Source organism: Phalaenopsis equestris, unplaced genomic scaffold (assembly GCF_001263595.1).
Source record: "Phalaenopsis equestris unplaced genomic scaffold, ASM126359v1 Scaffold000002, whole genome shotgun sequence".
NCBI lineage: Eukaryota > Viridiplantae > Streptophyta > Magnoliopsida > Asparagales > Orchidaceae > Phalaenopsis > Phalaenopsis equestris.
Genome location: NW_018164444.1, coordinates 78,747,407 through 78,761,645, shown reverse-complemented (window position 1 = coordinate 78,761,645; position 14,239 = coordinate 78,747,407). Strand labels below are relative to the sequence as shown.

The 14,239-nt window shown below is 33.0% G+C and overlaps 1 protein-coding gene across 4 annotated transcripts in view; it reads left to right on the top strand.

Moving 5' to 3' along the window:
- Positions 1-14,239, top strand: part of LOC110025090 (coiled-coil domain-containing protein SCD2-like) — a 151,831-nt gene that overhangs the window by 9,347 nt on the left and 128,245 nt on the right. For all 4 annotated transcript variants that reach the window (XM_020725371.1, XM_020725364.1, XM_020725381.1 and 1 more), the window contains exon 2: positions 3,286-3,449. In XM_020725371.1, the coding sequence (XP_020581030.1) occupies positions 3,286-3,449 (164 nt within the window). The remainder of the gene's footprint in view (positions 1-3,285; positions 3,450-14,239) is intronic.

Sequence of the window (14,239 nt, the reverse complement as noted above, 5' to 3'; positions counted from 1 at the left end):
GAATGGACAACGTGATGAATGGTTCAGCGTTATAAGGATGTTTCAGGCAGGTTACACCCGCGGTATAATGGTAAGGTTACAAGCAGGTTACAAAAAACTTACCCTCGCGTTACATTTTTATTTACTGCGGAAGGTATATCTGCATTATATCACAGTTACAAACGCGTTACATGGCTCTGTACCGAGGAGTATATCTGGGGTATATGACGGTTACAAGCGCGTTACAGAACCCTGTACCGTGAAAGGTATATCTTGGGTTTACTCCGGTTACAAGAGCGTGACAAGAAACTGTACCGCGGAGTATACCCAAGATAAATTCGTGAAAGGTATATGGCTAGTATACTGCGGTTACAATCGGGTTACAGCAGGCCGACCGCGGGAGGTATATTGAAGTTACAAATCGAGGTACAATGGAGTTACACCGCGGGCCAGGTAACGGGTCACGCGCGGTTTTATTCCGAATTAATATATTTATTTAATGGAGTGGGCCCGATAAAATTACGTGGCGTTTTGTGATTGGGCATCGCACACATCACTGTGTGCGTCTTACGTAGGCAAATTTTTTCCCTGTGTGTGCTAGAAACATTGGAAATGTATCAGTCATTTGATATAATTTTAATTTTTAATTATTGTTATTATTTTTATTTTTGTTTCTAAAAACTTGTTTGTTTAATGTATATTTTAATCTTTTAATTTTTTTTAAAATAAATCAACTTCTTGTTTTAAGAAACTCAAAACAATTTTTTATTCTTTTTAGCATTTTTAGAAATAGCTACTAAAATGCTTGCCGCAACTTGCTGCTTGACATTGGCCATCTCCTCCTATTGCTACGGCTGACTAGTCTCCGCCAACAACCACCCACTGCTGGTCGTCTGCCGCTTACTATTGTCGGCATTCAACGACCACCCACCTTCATCAACCAGTGCCAAAACAGCTAAAAAGAACGTGTTTGTTTTAAATCAAATTAAACATAAACAAGATAAATTAAATGAAAAAAAAATTATAATAACAAAAATATAAAATTAATGCTAAATGGCTCGTTAATTTTGAAGGCTCTGCATTACTTTGCATTTTAAGGAGTAATAAAAAAGTAAGTAAATGAATCCTTTTATAAAATTTCTTGTAGAATAAAAAATGAATATTTAATTTTGTGCATGCCATGTTTTGGATTAGTTACTGTATTTAATCTATAAAGTGTTTCAATTGTTTTGAACTTCTCCATTTTTAGAATGGATTTCTATCGGAAACATTCTTGAAACAAATAATTGAGGAACATAATAGTAAAACACAACAACAACAAGCCTTTATCCCATAAGAGTAAAACACCATAATTTAAAAGTACAAATTTATGGTCATTTGAAGCCTAAACTGTTTAAAACCTAAATTGTTCTTGAACATAGGTTTAACGCTCATGCAATATTGCTCAGATATTTACCCAAAGTAGGGCCTGTTTAAAACCTAAATTTGACTTTTTTTATGCTGGAATTCATTTTGAAATGAGTTCATAGATTGATGATAATGTGATTTGAATGCTGCAAAATGTTGTTTATATTTCAGAGGTACAAGGCAACTACTTCATTAAGCCTCTATTGCAACATGTTAAAATTTTGCATTCTGTAAAAGAAAATCCTCTTAATAATTTATGGCTAGTGAGCAGCCTACTTCAACTATGAACAATGTCAAATTTTGGGTTAGTCATCTTCTTGTTTTATCACAATATTCTAGGAGTTATAGCAAACCATTTTGTAAATTGCCTAAGGGTGGGGGAGTATCTAGTTATATTGATTATTCGTCACGTCATTGTAATGATATTACATAGAGTTTTTGAAGCGATCATAATCCATAATTTCTTCTTACACATTTTTGAGTTAAGGGCTTTATAACTCAATTTCCTCTTCTTACACATTTTTGAGTTAAGGGCTTTATAACTAATTTCTTCTTACACATCTTACACATAATTTCCTCTATAATTTCTTCGTCACGTCATTGTAATGATATTACATAGAGTTTTTGAAGCCATCATAATCCATAATTTCTTCTTACACATTTTTGAGTTAGGGCTTTATAACTCAATAAGCCATCATAATTTCTTCTTATTACATTGAGTTAAGGCCACCATAATTTCCTCTTCTTACACATTTTTGAGCAAAGCAATTCCGAGAAAGTAAATTAAGCATGGATTGGATATGCTAAAAGAGAGCTTTATTATAGTATATGTGTTAGAATCACTGTGAACCAAACTTCAAACAATACATTTTGTGCATCTTTTTATTTAGTATTGAGTCTACTGCCAACTACTTGAGTGAAATATTTGTTTTACTGTGATACAGGAAGGATTGTGTGATCGTTTGAATATTTAGGCATAGGTTTCTTAAAAGTTTTGGTCTTAGCACATCCCATTAATGATATCCCTAACAATAATGATATCCTTAACACATCCCAATAATGTAGAGATTTAACTTATCAATAAGACATATCCATGCACCTTCATTTGCTCTCCTTTTCATTCTATGCTATCTTCTTACCTTTTATGAATAATGATTATTAAACCAGGCGAGCTATGTATAATGACAATTATTCTTTGCCTATGTTGGGTCATCTTCATATAAGACTTCCCACTTGTTACATTGTTTAAGACTTATCTTTATATTCTGTTGCCTCCTTGTTTTGTTTGACCAAATAATTGGTATATTTGCTTTTAATTGTCATTAGCTTACCATTATGGCATGCTACTGTTTCGTAAAATTTTTTAATATTTATGGTGCTTATATGGGAAAATTGAATCCTTATATTGTTTTGCAATACCTTGTTTTCACTGGATTAGTCTGCCTTTTTCTGGTGTTTTTTCTTTCCATTAAATTTCGTTGTCATTTCACAGGAGTTTCATTCTCCTGGTTAACTCTTTGAAGCAATTTGTAATAAGATTTATTTAAAAACATTCTAGGAACTTGCATGAGACAGACAACAGATTGCTAAAGCTGATCATTTAGTTACATTTATAGTTTATTCACTTAAGCACTTAATCATTTATAAAAGAGTACATTGTACAGGCATCTTTTAGTAGCTGGTTTTAGTTTTGCATATTTTTCTCTGTTCATATATATATATATATATATTATATATATAGACCCGCACATTCTCATTGGTATGTTTCTTGAAAATCCGGCATCTGACTTTTCTTAAAGTTGCTGCATGATTATTTAAGTGATTTGTCTAGTGATTATCTTTCTAAACTTGAAAATTTATAAACTCACTTGTTGAGTACTTCCATTTTTTCCATTTTAGATAGGCCATTACATTCCTGATCAAATTCCTGTTCAAACTACATCAATTGGTCGATCAACCATGTCAATGAAGCCAAGTCCGATGATGCCTCCCACTAAGCCATCACCAAAGCCAATTGCTTCATTACCATCAGAGGCTCCAACTGTTGTCCGAAGAGAGAAAAGGTTCAATTTAAGCTTTGTGTTGGTTCATTAGTCTAGTTTCTATCAAATACAAGCTGTGCTATCATTATTTGTAATATTTTAATATTCTTATGGCTATATTTTATTTTGCACAAGTTATAATCATGAGCAAGTTGCTATAAAAAATTCGTAATGTGGTTCTTGAAACTATGATGCAATTATATAGTTGACAGTTTTATTTAAACTATTGACTAATTCCTGTTAGACTATTTTCTATTAGAGATTTTGATTTATGTCTATACTTGATAGCAATTTAGCTTGTGTTTCATATCAATTGAGTTTTTATGTTGCCTCCTGAAGACGGCACCATGATGGTTGCCATGCATCCACTTTTAAGGTTAGACTATTTTTTAATTAGAAATTTTAATTTATGCTTTATGTAATTAAGCTGTTGTTGCAAATGTAAAGATCACTTTGGTTATATGATACATTTACTAACTTTTTTTTCTTGCAATTAGAAAATAAGCTGTTATTACTACTAAAATAAAAAAATAAAGGCAACGAATTGCCCTTATTACTTAGCAGCCCACATTCGGATGTTATTCGTTGAATGTGTAGATGGGTGATTGTGGGTTACTACTTATTGTTGGTTGAGAGAAGGGCAGCAAATATTTGTGTTTTGGATATTGGGTGAGAAGTGAGGCAAAAAATGAATCATCGCTTTTTGTTGAAAGTTGGTAGTGACCAAGGTCTGCTACTCGCGTCTCAAAATTGTGGTGCCTTTAATCTTAAGGGCTATGGCTAGCGCTGAATTATATTGGATCTGTTTCGACCAAATTTGCTTGTTAATATGTTGGATTTGAGAATCCTTGTTGCATCACTTAATTGTTCCATCTTTACTTATTTAGGAGGCTATTCTTGAAACCATCCAATTTAGTTGGTAAAAATCATTGCTTCTACTAGAATAGTAATGCTCTAAAGTACTTGGATGATTTAGATGAACTGAATTAGGGTCTAGAGCAACATCAAATGGATTTTAGCTTTTGCTGGAAGACTATTTACCTCTTGGCACAATAAACTTATTACACTTTGACGCGGTGACATCCATTGCTTCAACTAGTTGCATCACGTAGGCTGATGGCATCAACATGGGCGAGTGTGAAACAATGTATCACTATTACACTTTGACGTGGTGACATCCATTACATCAAGTAGTTGCCTCACATTTGCCAATGGCGTCAAGATAGGCGACTATAGAACAATGTATCACAAATACAAGGGCAACAAAAAGATTCTTTTACAATAAAGGGGGGCTATCCGCTTCCCTTGGGACCTTAGCTTTGCAACCATCCTATAAGCCTGCACATGGCCTCTTAACCTTTCTTCATTATGATCTCATGTTATGCATCCCACAATTCTAAGGATGCCAAGTCTTCTCTTGGTTCAATGTGTTTCAGGATATTTTAATTAAGTTTGGTGATGATACTTTATTTATAATGACATCTTGTATGATATTCCTTGACTAGGAAAATGTTATCTTGCTAGTATATGACTCTTTAGGATAATACTTATTATTTTCATGATCTTTCCTGATTTGAAAGAGAGATCCTATTTATTATATTATATGAATAGCTGATTTTTTCACATATAAAAGTGCTATTGTAGCTATTATTACTTAACATTTTATAAAAAAAAATCGATTAATTACTCAAGCTTCATCATAGCAGGTCTAGAAATTTCTTTTGGGTTTTCTGTTTCCTAGTCTTTAAGGACTATATTTTGTTTTGAGAAATTGGGAAACACTCTCTAGTAACAGGCGTTAAACTTATGGCTTTCTTACGTTTTTACGATCTAACCCATCTCAAGCGAAAATGATAAAAGACCTCTATTTGTTTCCGACCTTTTCTTGTTTATTTAGTCATTTTCTTTTTGTACTTGGAGAAAAATTTGCGTACGTAAGACGTACGCAGCGCTGCGTACGATAGCCAATAGGATGAGGAGGCTACGTATGCATCGGCGGTCCCACCGCTTGTAACTTATAAAAGAAATAGGTGTTTTGCCGCGTGTGACTTGTCAACACGGGCTCGCGACGGTAACTCGATTGTAACCCGACTATATCCATGCAATACCTCCTGCGGTCAGCCTCCAGTAATGCGCTTGTAATCCTGTTGTAACCCATGTGTAGCCTCTAGTAAGAAATCATTTTCGAAAAATAGGGATTTGCGCGCCGCTAGGGTTCTTTTTTTCGTCTTTCTTTTCAAGGTTACGACACGAGGGTTTCAGATTGCTTTTGTGAAGGAAGATTAAAATGAAAGATAAGGACATCGCAGAGACTACGAAGACTAGTTTGGAAGAGGCCAATGTTGTGGATTTGGGAGATGCTGATAATCCAGAATGCGAGGAGACAAAACAAATGGTGAAGGGTTGTCGTAATAAGGAGTCCAAGAAGGAGGACAGTGAATCTATTAAGCAGCCCCAAACCGTTTCTAGATATTTTTAAGTTTTGTTTTCCAATCCATAAAGTTTGGTTATTGTGTTATCATGTGGTCATAAATAACTTTGTGAACACATTACATGCCACTTTTTATACATTATAAACTCCTTACCAAAAAGAATAATTTGTGATTTTGGAAGGCATTTTAGATAGTTTATTTGCTGGAATGCAAATTGTCAAAATAAAACTATTTAATTCACCCTATTTGTCGTGTTAAATTAATTTTAAATGAAGACTTACTGTTTCTTAAAGTATAAGTGTTGAAATTTACCCTATTTGTAAACAAAGATCATCATGCTTTCCTAAATGTTGCAGTTAAATTTATTTTGCTGAAAAATTAATGTTGAAATTTTTTTAACTTCACCCTGTTTGTTGTCATTTGGACTTTTATTTGATTTTAAACTATTTTGTTGTATTCTTGTAGGTTTTTTAGCGCAAAATCAATAATTGCAGATGCCATCCATCTGCAGTACGAGAAGTTCTCGATAAGGCTCGACCATCAGTCGACGATGACACATGGAATAAAATGGAAGCCATGAGTTTGACTCGATTTTTTGAACTCCCTCCGTACCCTCGGGATCATATTCTGACAATGCACATAATAAACTGTTGGGATATTGCTCGAATGACATTCAACTTGGGAGGGAAAGAACTCAAATTTGATTCAGGCGAAGTTGCATTCCTGATAGACATGCCCAATAGAGGGTTACCTGCATGCTGGAGTAATGCTCCGTCTGGTTGTATGAATGCGAGATAAATAAAGACCACACTACTCAACTTTTCACCACGAAAGTCCACTTATAACATTTTGCAATTATTAATCAAGTTTTTAATGTCAAATTTATTTTTTCCTTCAAACAATTTTAGAGTGTCGAAAGAGTTGTCTTTTATTTGTGAGTATGTAGAAACTTTTACTGCGTATAATTGGCCAATTACAATATGTGAATTTATGACTGAGCAACTGAATATCTGTGCCAGGAATATAAGGAAGGATCAATCACTGAGATATATTACTGGTTTTGTTTTCCTTCTAACGGTTTGTGTACTGCACATAACTCTTAAAAGCTCCCTTCATAATTTTGGACATAACAATTAATTATTTTATCATGTTTCACGCAACTCTGATTTTATGAGTACACATTCTTGGTCCTCCCAGTAGTGTCTGAGGCTGGACCACGAATGCTGAGGTGACCAATAAATGTGAGGTGGAATACTGTAAAGATTCAACTAAAGATTCAACTAACCTTTAAGAGACTCAGATCCGTCAAGGTGAGTTATTTATTTTCTTAATTCCTATAAAGAGTTATTATGCTCACGTGATACTTTGATTGACTTTGATTATATGTAATATCTTGCAGGTTTATGATTATCTTCTTGAAATAAAACACAGTGAGCATCGTTTATTTGACCCTCCACTTGAAAAACCATCCAGTTCTGGGAAGCATCTTCGACAACGAGAGACTAAATCCCGACCATATTCGCCCACGTTAGTTGAGGTTGTTGCTATAGTTCCTTATCATATCGGTCCTCAACTAACACATGGTGATACATATCCACATACTAGCCCTCGTATTTGTTTTGAAGAAATACAGAAATTACTTAAAGATCATCATAAATTGTTCTTGGACTTTCATGTTTCAATTATACTCGTCTAACAAATTTAGGAAATATAATGACAGAATTAAAATGTGAAGTAAAAGAATTACAAAAAACAAATAAAATAACCACGGTCCAAATAAATGGGTCAAAAAGTCCCCACTAGGAAGCTTAATTCAAAAGATTAAGATAGGATATGGTAGAAGAAAAATGCTTCTCAATTCCCTATTTATGATTTTCGAACGGAAGAAGTGAAAAAACCAACACAGGAGGCGATTGAAAATGCTGAAGAGGTTGAAGGCTGCATCAAAGCATCATTCAATAAAATTCTTGTTTACTAACTCAATTAGCAACATACAATAATTAATAAGTTGAAGCTGTAAATAAAGGGGAAACAAACCAAATTGATCAACCACGATCCAATAAAAAGGAGCTTGAGGATGTAGATAAGGGAGAATCGATAGTTATACAACAAATCATAATTGACGACATTAGTTATGATCTACCAACTGTACATATTAAGGAAGCAGAAGAAGTTCATCAAACACAATTTCTCAAAAAAACGGTTGAATTTGGAGATGAAAAGGAAGATCAGGACCAAGTGGACAGACAATATGTTGATGATGTCTACCCTGATAAGATATAAAATATTTTTTTGAAGTGTTCACACTCCAAACTTTAATATTCCCACTATATAATGATAGTTGGCTGTTTTATAGGTCTGTCCAGTAGTACTGTTGGTTGATTTTCCCGCTAGACAACAAATTCCTGATTATATACGGGAAACAATTGATCTTTTTTGTAGCAAATTCACTGACTTGTTAGTGTACTATATTTTTTTATTGGTTTTCTATTTTCCTTTTGTATTTATTTACAGTAAAAATTATATATTTGAAATACAGATGTGACTTAGTAATTAATATGGGACACGTGTCGTTAACTCGACGTTACCTTGATGAATTTTTCATAAATGATTGGTTAGGAAATGAACAAGTCGATTGTTTTGTTATGTTGATGGAAAATAAGAGATGCAACGTACCGTAACTATATAGATTGTACTTATATGTGTCTCTATGCCATTGAGTAAATTTTGAAATTCACGCATTCTACAGTGCATCTAAATACATCTAACATGACCATTTGTTCTTATGTGATATGACTTTTTTAAGCAACTGTACAAAGTAGGCAATGTTAAAGGATTTGTTCAGCACATTACGAAGGATACTACTGAGAATGTGGAGTTACTTCTGCTACCAATAATTAATAATCAACATTGGACACTGCTATTGGGGCAATGAATGAGCGCAAATGGAGATTATATGACTCTTTACCCAATAGAATGCATTTGGATATCACCGACGCCATTGTAAGTAGACAATGTTTATTGCTTTATGCATTGTCTTATGCTATTGTTCATTCATTTCTACATTTAAATGTGCAGATTAAACATTTTCTGAGAGATGCCGGGGAAGTATTCCAGACTGGTCTGAGTAAATGACAAGTTGTAATGGCCAGAGACATTCCGACGCAAAACAATAATTTTGACTGTGGCGTATTTGTTTGTAAATATATGGACAAATTAATACAGAAGAATAGAGCTGATTGAGAAAACTATTTGGAATGACAAAAATCTATGTCATTATTTAAAGCAGAAATATGATACGAGATTTGTAAATTCGCACTGTCACGAACATAGTTCTCTTTGAATGATTACATATTTATGTTAATAAACACTTATTATCTTTAACTTTTTAGCTATCTAATATCTCTCTTTCAGAATTGCTCTTACAACTGTTTGAAATGTCATGCAGGTTTTTTATTGAGAAGACCACAAAACGGACATCAACACATGAGATATCTAGATGTTGAAGTCAAATGTTTTTCAAATGTCTCCACACTCATTTAAATATCTTAATTATATTGCATTTGTTATGTTGACATTTATTCATTCATTATACTTTCCACCTGTTTCATCTAATTTTGTGAATTCTTACAGAATTCAACTTATTTTATGGATGGTATGACAATCGGTCAAGATGTTTGTTTTTTAGAGGGAGAGTTTTGGTTGAAAAGCGTCGGGGCATAGGAAAAAACATGAAGTCCAAATAGGCTTCCCTGTTTGAATCTGAAACTTTGTTTAACATTTATTAGTTTGTAATCTTTCTTTGTTTCATGTATGATTTGATTTAAGTTGACTAATTTACTCTTTTTCACCTATTGTTTAACATTTATTCCTTCTCGTTACGCCTCCATGTTCTCATAACATTTTTAATGCCCAAAAAATAATCTGTAATAGAACTTGTGGGCTTTGAGACACCATGACAAATATTATTGATTGACTCACTTCTCTGGATCGATAAAATTCCCATTCCAAATACATCCTTATTAAAAACTGTAGACCGCTTATGTCTAATCTTGTACATCTCATCTAGTGAATGAATAAGAGTAAATCCGTCAGATTAAACCGAAACATACATGAAACAAAGATTACAAAATAATAAATGTTAAATAAAGTTTCAGATTCAAACAGGAAAACCTATTTGGACTTCATGTTTTTTCCTATGTCCCGACGTTTTCCAATCAAAACTCTCCCTCCAAAAAACAAACCCCTGGACTGACTGTCATAACATCCATAAAATAGGTTGAATTCTGTAAGAATTCACAAAATTAGATAAAACTGGTGAAAACTATAATGAATGAACAAATGTCAGCATAACAATTGCAATATAATTACGAAATTTAAATGAGTGGAGGAAGATTTGAGAAACATTTGACTTCAACATCTAGATATCTCATGTATTGAGTCCGTTTCGTGAAATTCTCAATAAAAAACCTGCATAACATTTCAAGCAGTCGTAAGAGCAATTGTGGAAGAGAGATATTAGATGACTAAAAAGTTAAAGATGATAAAAATGCTTGTTAACAAAAACCTGTAATCATTTCAAAAGAACTACGTTCATGACAATGTGAATTTACGAATCTCTTATCCAATTTCTGCTCTAAATAATGATATAGATTTCTACCATTCCAAATAGTCTTTCCAATCGACTCTATTTTTCTGTACTAGTGTGTCTATATATTTACAGACAAAGACATCACAATCAAAACTATTGCTCTGCACCAGAATGCCTCTAGCCATTACAACTTGTTATTTACTCAGATCAGCTTGGAACGCTTCCCTGGCATCACTCAGAAAATGTTTAATTTACACATTTAAATGTAGAAATGAATGAACAATAACATAGGACAATGCATAAAACAATAAATATTGTCTACTTACAATGGTGTTAGTGATATGTAAATGCATTCTGTTGGGTAAGGAGTCATATAATCTCAATTTGCGCTCTTTCATTGCCCCAATAGCAGTATTCAATGCTGATTATTATTTATTGGTAGCAGAAGTAACTTCACATTCTCAATAGTATCCTCGTAATGTGCTGAACAAATCCTTCAACATTGCATACTTTGTACAACTGCATAAAAGAAAACATATCACATAAGAATAAATGTCATGTTAGATGTATTTAGGTGCACTGTAGGACACGTGAATTTCAAAATTTACCCAGTGACATAGAGACACATATAAGTACGATCTATATAGCTGCGGTGCGTTGCATCTCTTATTTTCCATCAACATAACAAAATAATCAACTTGTTCATTTCCTAACTAACCGTTTATGAGAAATTCATCAAGATAACGTCGAGTTAACGACACATGTCCCATATTAATTACTAAGTCACCTCTGCATTTCAAATATATAATTTTTACCTCAAATAAATACAAAGTAAAACATAAAACCAATAAAAAACATGATACACTAACAAGTCAGTGAATTTGCTACAACAAATATCGATTGTTTTCTGCATATAATATGAAATTTGTTGTCTAGCGGGAAAATCAACCACCAATGCTGCTGGACAGACATATAAGACAAGAAACTCTAATTATATAGTGGAATATTAAGTTCGGATTGTGAATACTTTAAGAAAACATTTTATACCTTATCAGGGTAGTCTTCATCATTATATTGTCTATCCACTTGGTCCTGATTTGTTCAGCACATTACGAAGGATATTACTGAGAATGTGGAGTTACTTCTGCTACCAATAATTAATAATCAACATTGGACACTGCTATTGGGGCAATGAATGAGCGCAAATGGAGATTATATGACTCTTTACCCAATAGAATGCATTTGGATATCACTGACGCCATTGTAAGTAGACAATGTTTATTGCTTTATGCATTGTCTTATGCTATTGTTCATTCATTTCTACATTTAAATGTGCAGATTAAACATTTTCTGAGAGATGCCGGGGAAGTATTCCAGACTGGTCTGAGTAAATGACAAGTTGTAATGGCCAGAGACATTCCGACGCAAAACAATAATTTTGACTGTGGCGTATTTGTTTGTAAATATATGGACAAATTAATACAGAAGAATAGAGCTGATTGAGAAAACTATTTGGAATGAAAAAAATCTATGTCATTATTTAAAGCAGAAATGTGATACGAGATTTGTAAATTCGCACTGTCACGAACATAGTTCTCTTTGAATGATTACATATTTATGTTAATAAACACTTATTATCTTTAACTTTTTAGCTATCTAATATCTCTCTTTCAGAATTGCTCTTACAACTGTTTGAAATGTCATGCAGGTTTTTTATTGAGAAGACCACAAAACGGACATCAACACATGAGATATCTAGATGTTGAAGTCAAATGTTTTTCAAATGTCTCCACACTCATTTAAATATCTTAATTATATTGCATTTGTTATGTTGACATTTATTCATTCATTATACTTTTCACCTGTTTCATCTAATTTTGTGAATTCTTACAGAATTCAACTTATTTTATGGATGGTATGACAATCGGTCAAGATGTTTGTTTTTTAGAGGGAGAGTTTTGGTTGAAAAGCGTCGGGGCATAGGAAAAAACATGAAGTCCAAATAGGCTTCCCTGTTTGAATCTGAAACTTTGTTTAACATTTATTAGTTTGTAATCTTTCTTTGTTTCATGTATGATTTGATTTAAGTTGACTAATTTACTCTTTTTCACCTATTGTTTAACATTTATTCCTTCTCGTTACGCCTCCATGTTCTCATAACATTTTTAATGTCCAAAAAATAATCTGTAATAGAACTTGTGGGCTTTGAGACACCATGACAAATATTATTGATTGACTCACTTCTCTGGATCGATAAAATTCCCATTCCAAATACATCCTTATTAAAAACTGTAGACCGCTTATGTCTAATCTTGTACATCTCATCTAGTGAATGAATAAGAGTAAATCCGTCAGATTAAACCGAAACATACATGAAACAAAGATTACAAAATAATAAATGTTAAATAAAGTTTCAGATTCAAACAGGAAAACCTATTTGGACTTCATGTTTTTTCCTATGTCCCGACGTTTTCCAATCAAAACTCTCCCTCTAAAAAACAAACCCCTGGACTGACTGTCATAACATCCATAAAATAGGTTGAATTCTGTAAGAATTCACAAAATTAGATAAAACTGGTGAAAACTATAATGAATGAACAAATGTCAGCATAACAATTGCAATATAATTACGAAATTTAAATGAGTGGAGGAAGATTTGAGAAACATTTGACTTCAACATCCAGATATCTCATGTATTGAGTCCGTTTCGTGAAATTCTCAATAAAAAACCTGCATAACATTTCAAGCAGTCGTAAGAGCAATTGTGGAAGAGAGATATTAGATGACTAAAAAGTTAAAGATGATAAAAATGCTTGTTAACAAAAACCTGTAATCATTTCAAAAGAACTACGTTCATGACAATGTGAATTTACGAATCTCTTATCCAATTTCTGCTCTAAATAATGATATAGATTTCTACCATTCCAAATAGTCTTTCCAATCGACTCTATTTTTCTGTACTAGTGTGTCTATGTATTTACAGACAAAGACACCACAATCAAAACTATTGCTCTGCACCAGAATGCCTCTAGCCATTACAACTTGTTATTTACTCAGATCAGCTTGGAACGCTTCCCTGGCATCACTCAGAAAATGTTTAATTTACACATTTAAATGTAGAAATGAATGAACAATAACATAGGACAATGCATAAAACAATAAATATTGTCTACTTACAATGGTGTTAGTGATATGTAAATGCATTCTGTTGGGTAAGAAGTCATATAATCTCAATTTGCGCTCTTTCATTGCCCCAATAGCAGTGTTCAATGCTGATTATTATTTATTGGTAGCAGAAGTAACTTCACATTCTCAATAGTATCCTCGTAATGTGCTGAACAAATCCTTCAACATTGCATACTTTGTACAACTGCATAAAAGAAAACATATCACATAAGAATAAATGTCATGTTAGATGTATTTAGGTGCACTGTAGGACACGTGAATTTCAAAATTTACCCAGTGACATAGAGACACATATAAGTACGATCTATATAGCTGCGGTGCGTTGCATCTCTTATTTTCCATCAACATAATAAAATAATCAACTTGTTCATTTCCTAACTAACCGTTTATGAGAAATTCATCAAGATAACGTCGAGTTAACGACACATGTCCCATATTAATTACTAAGTCACCTCTGCATTTCAAATATATAATTTTTACCTCAAATAAATACAAAGTAAAACATAAAACCAATAAAAAACATGATACACTAACAAGTCAGTGAATTTGCTACAACAAATATCGATTGTTTTCTGCATATAATATGAAATTTGTTGTCTAGC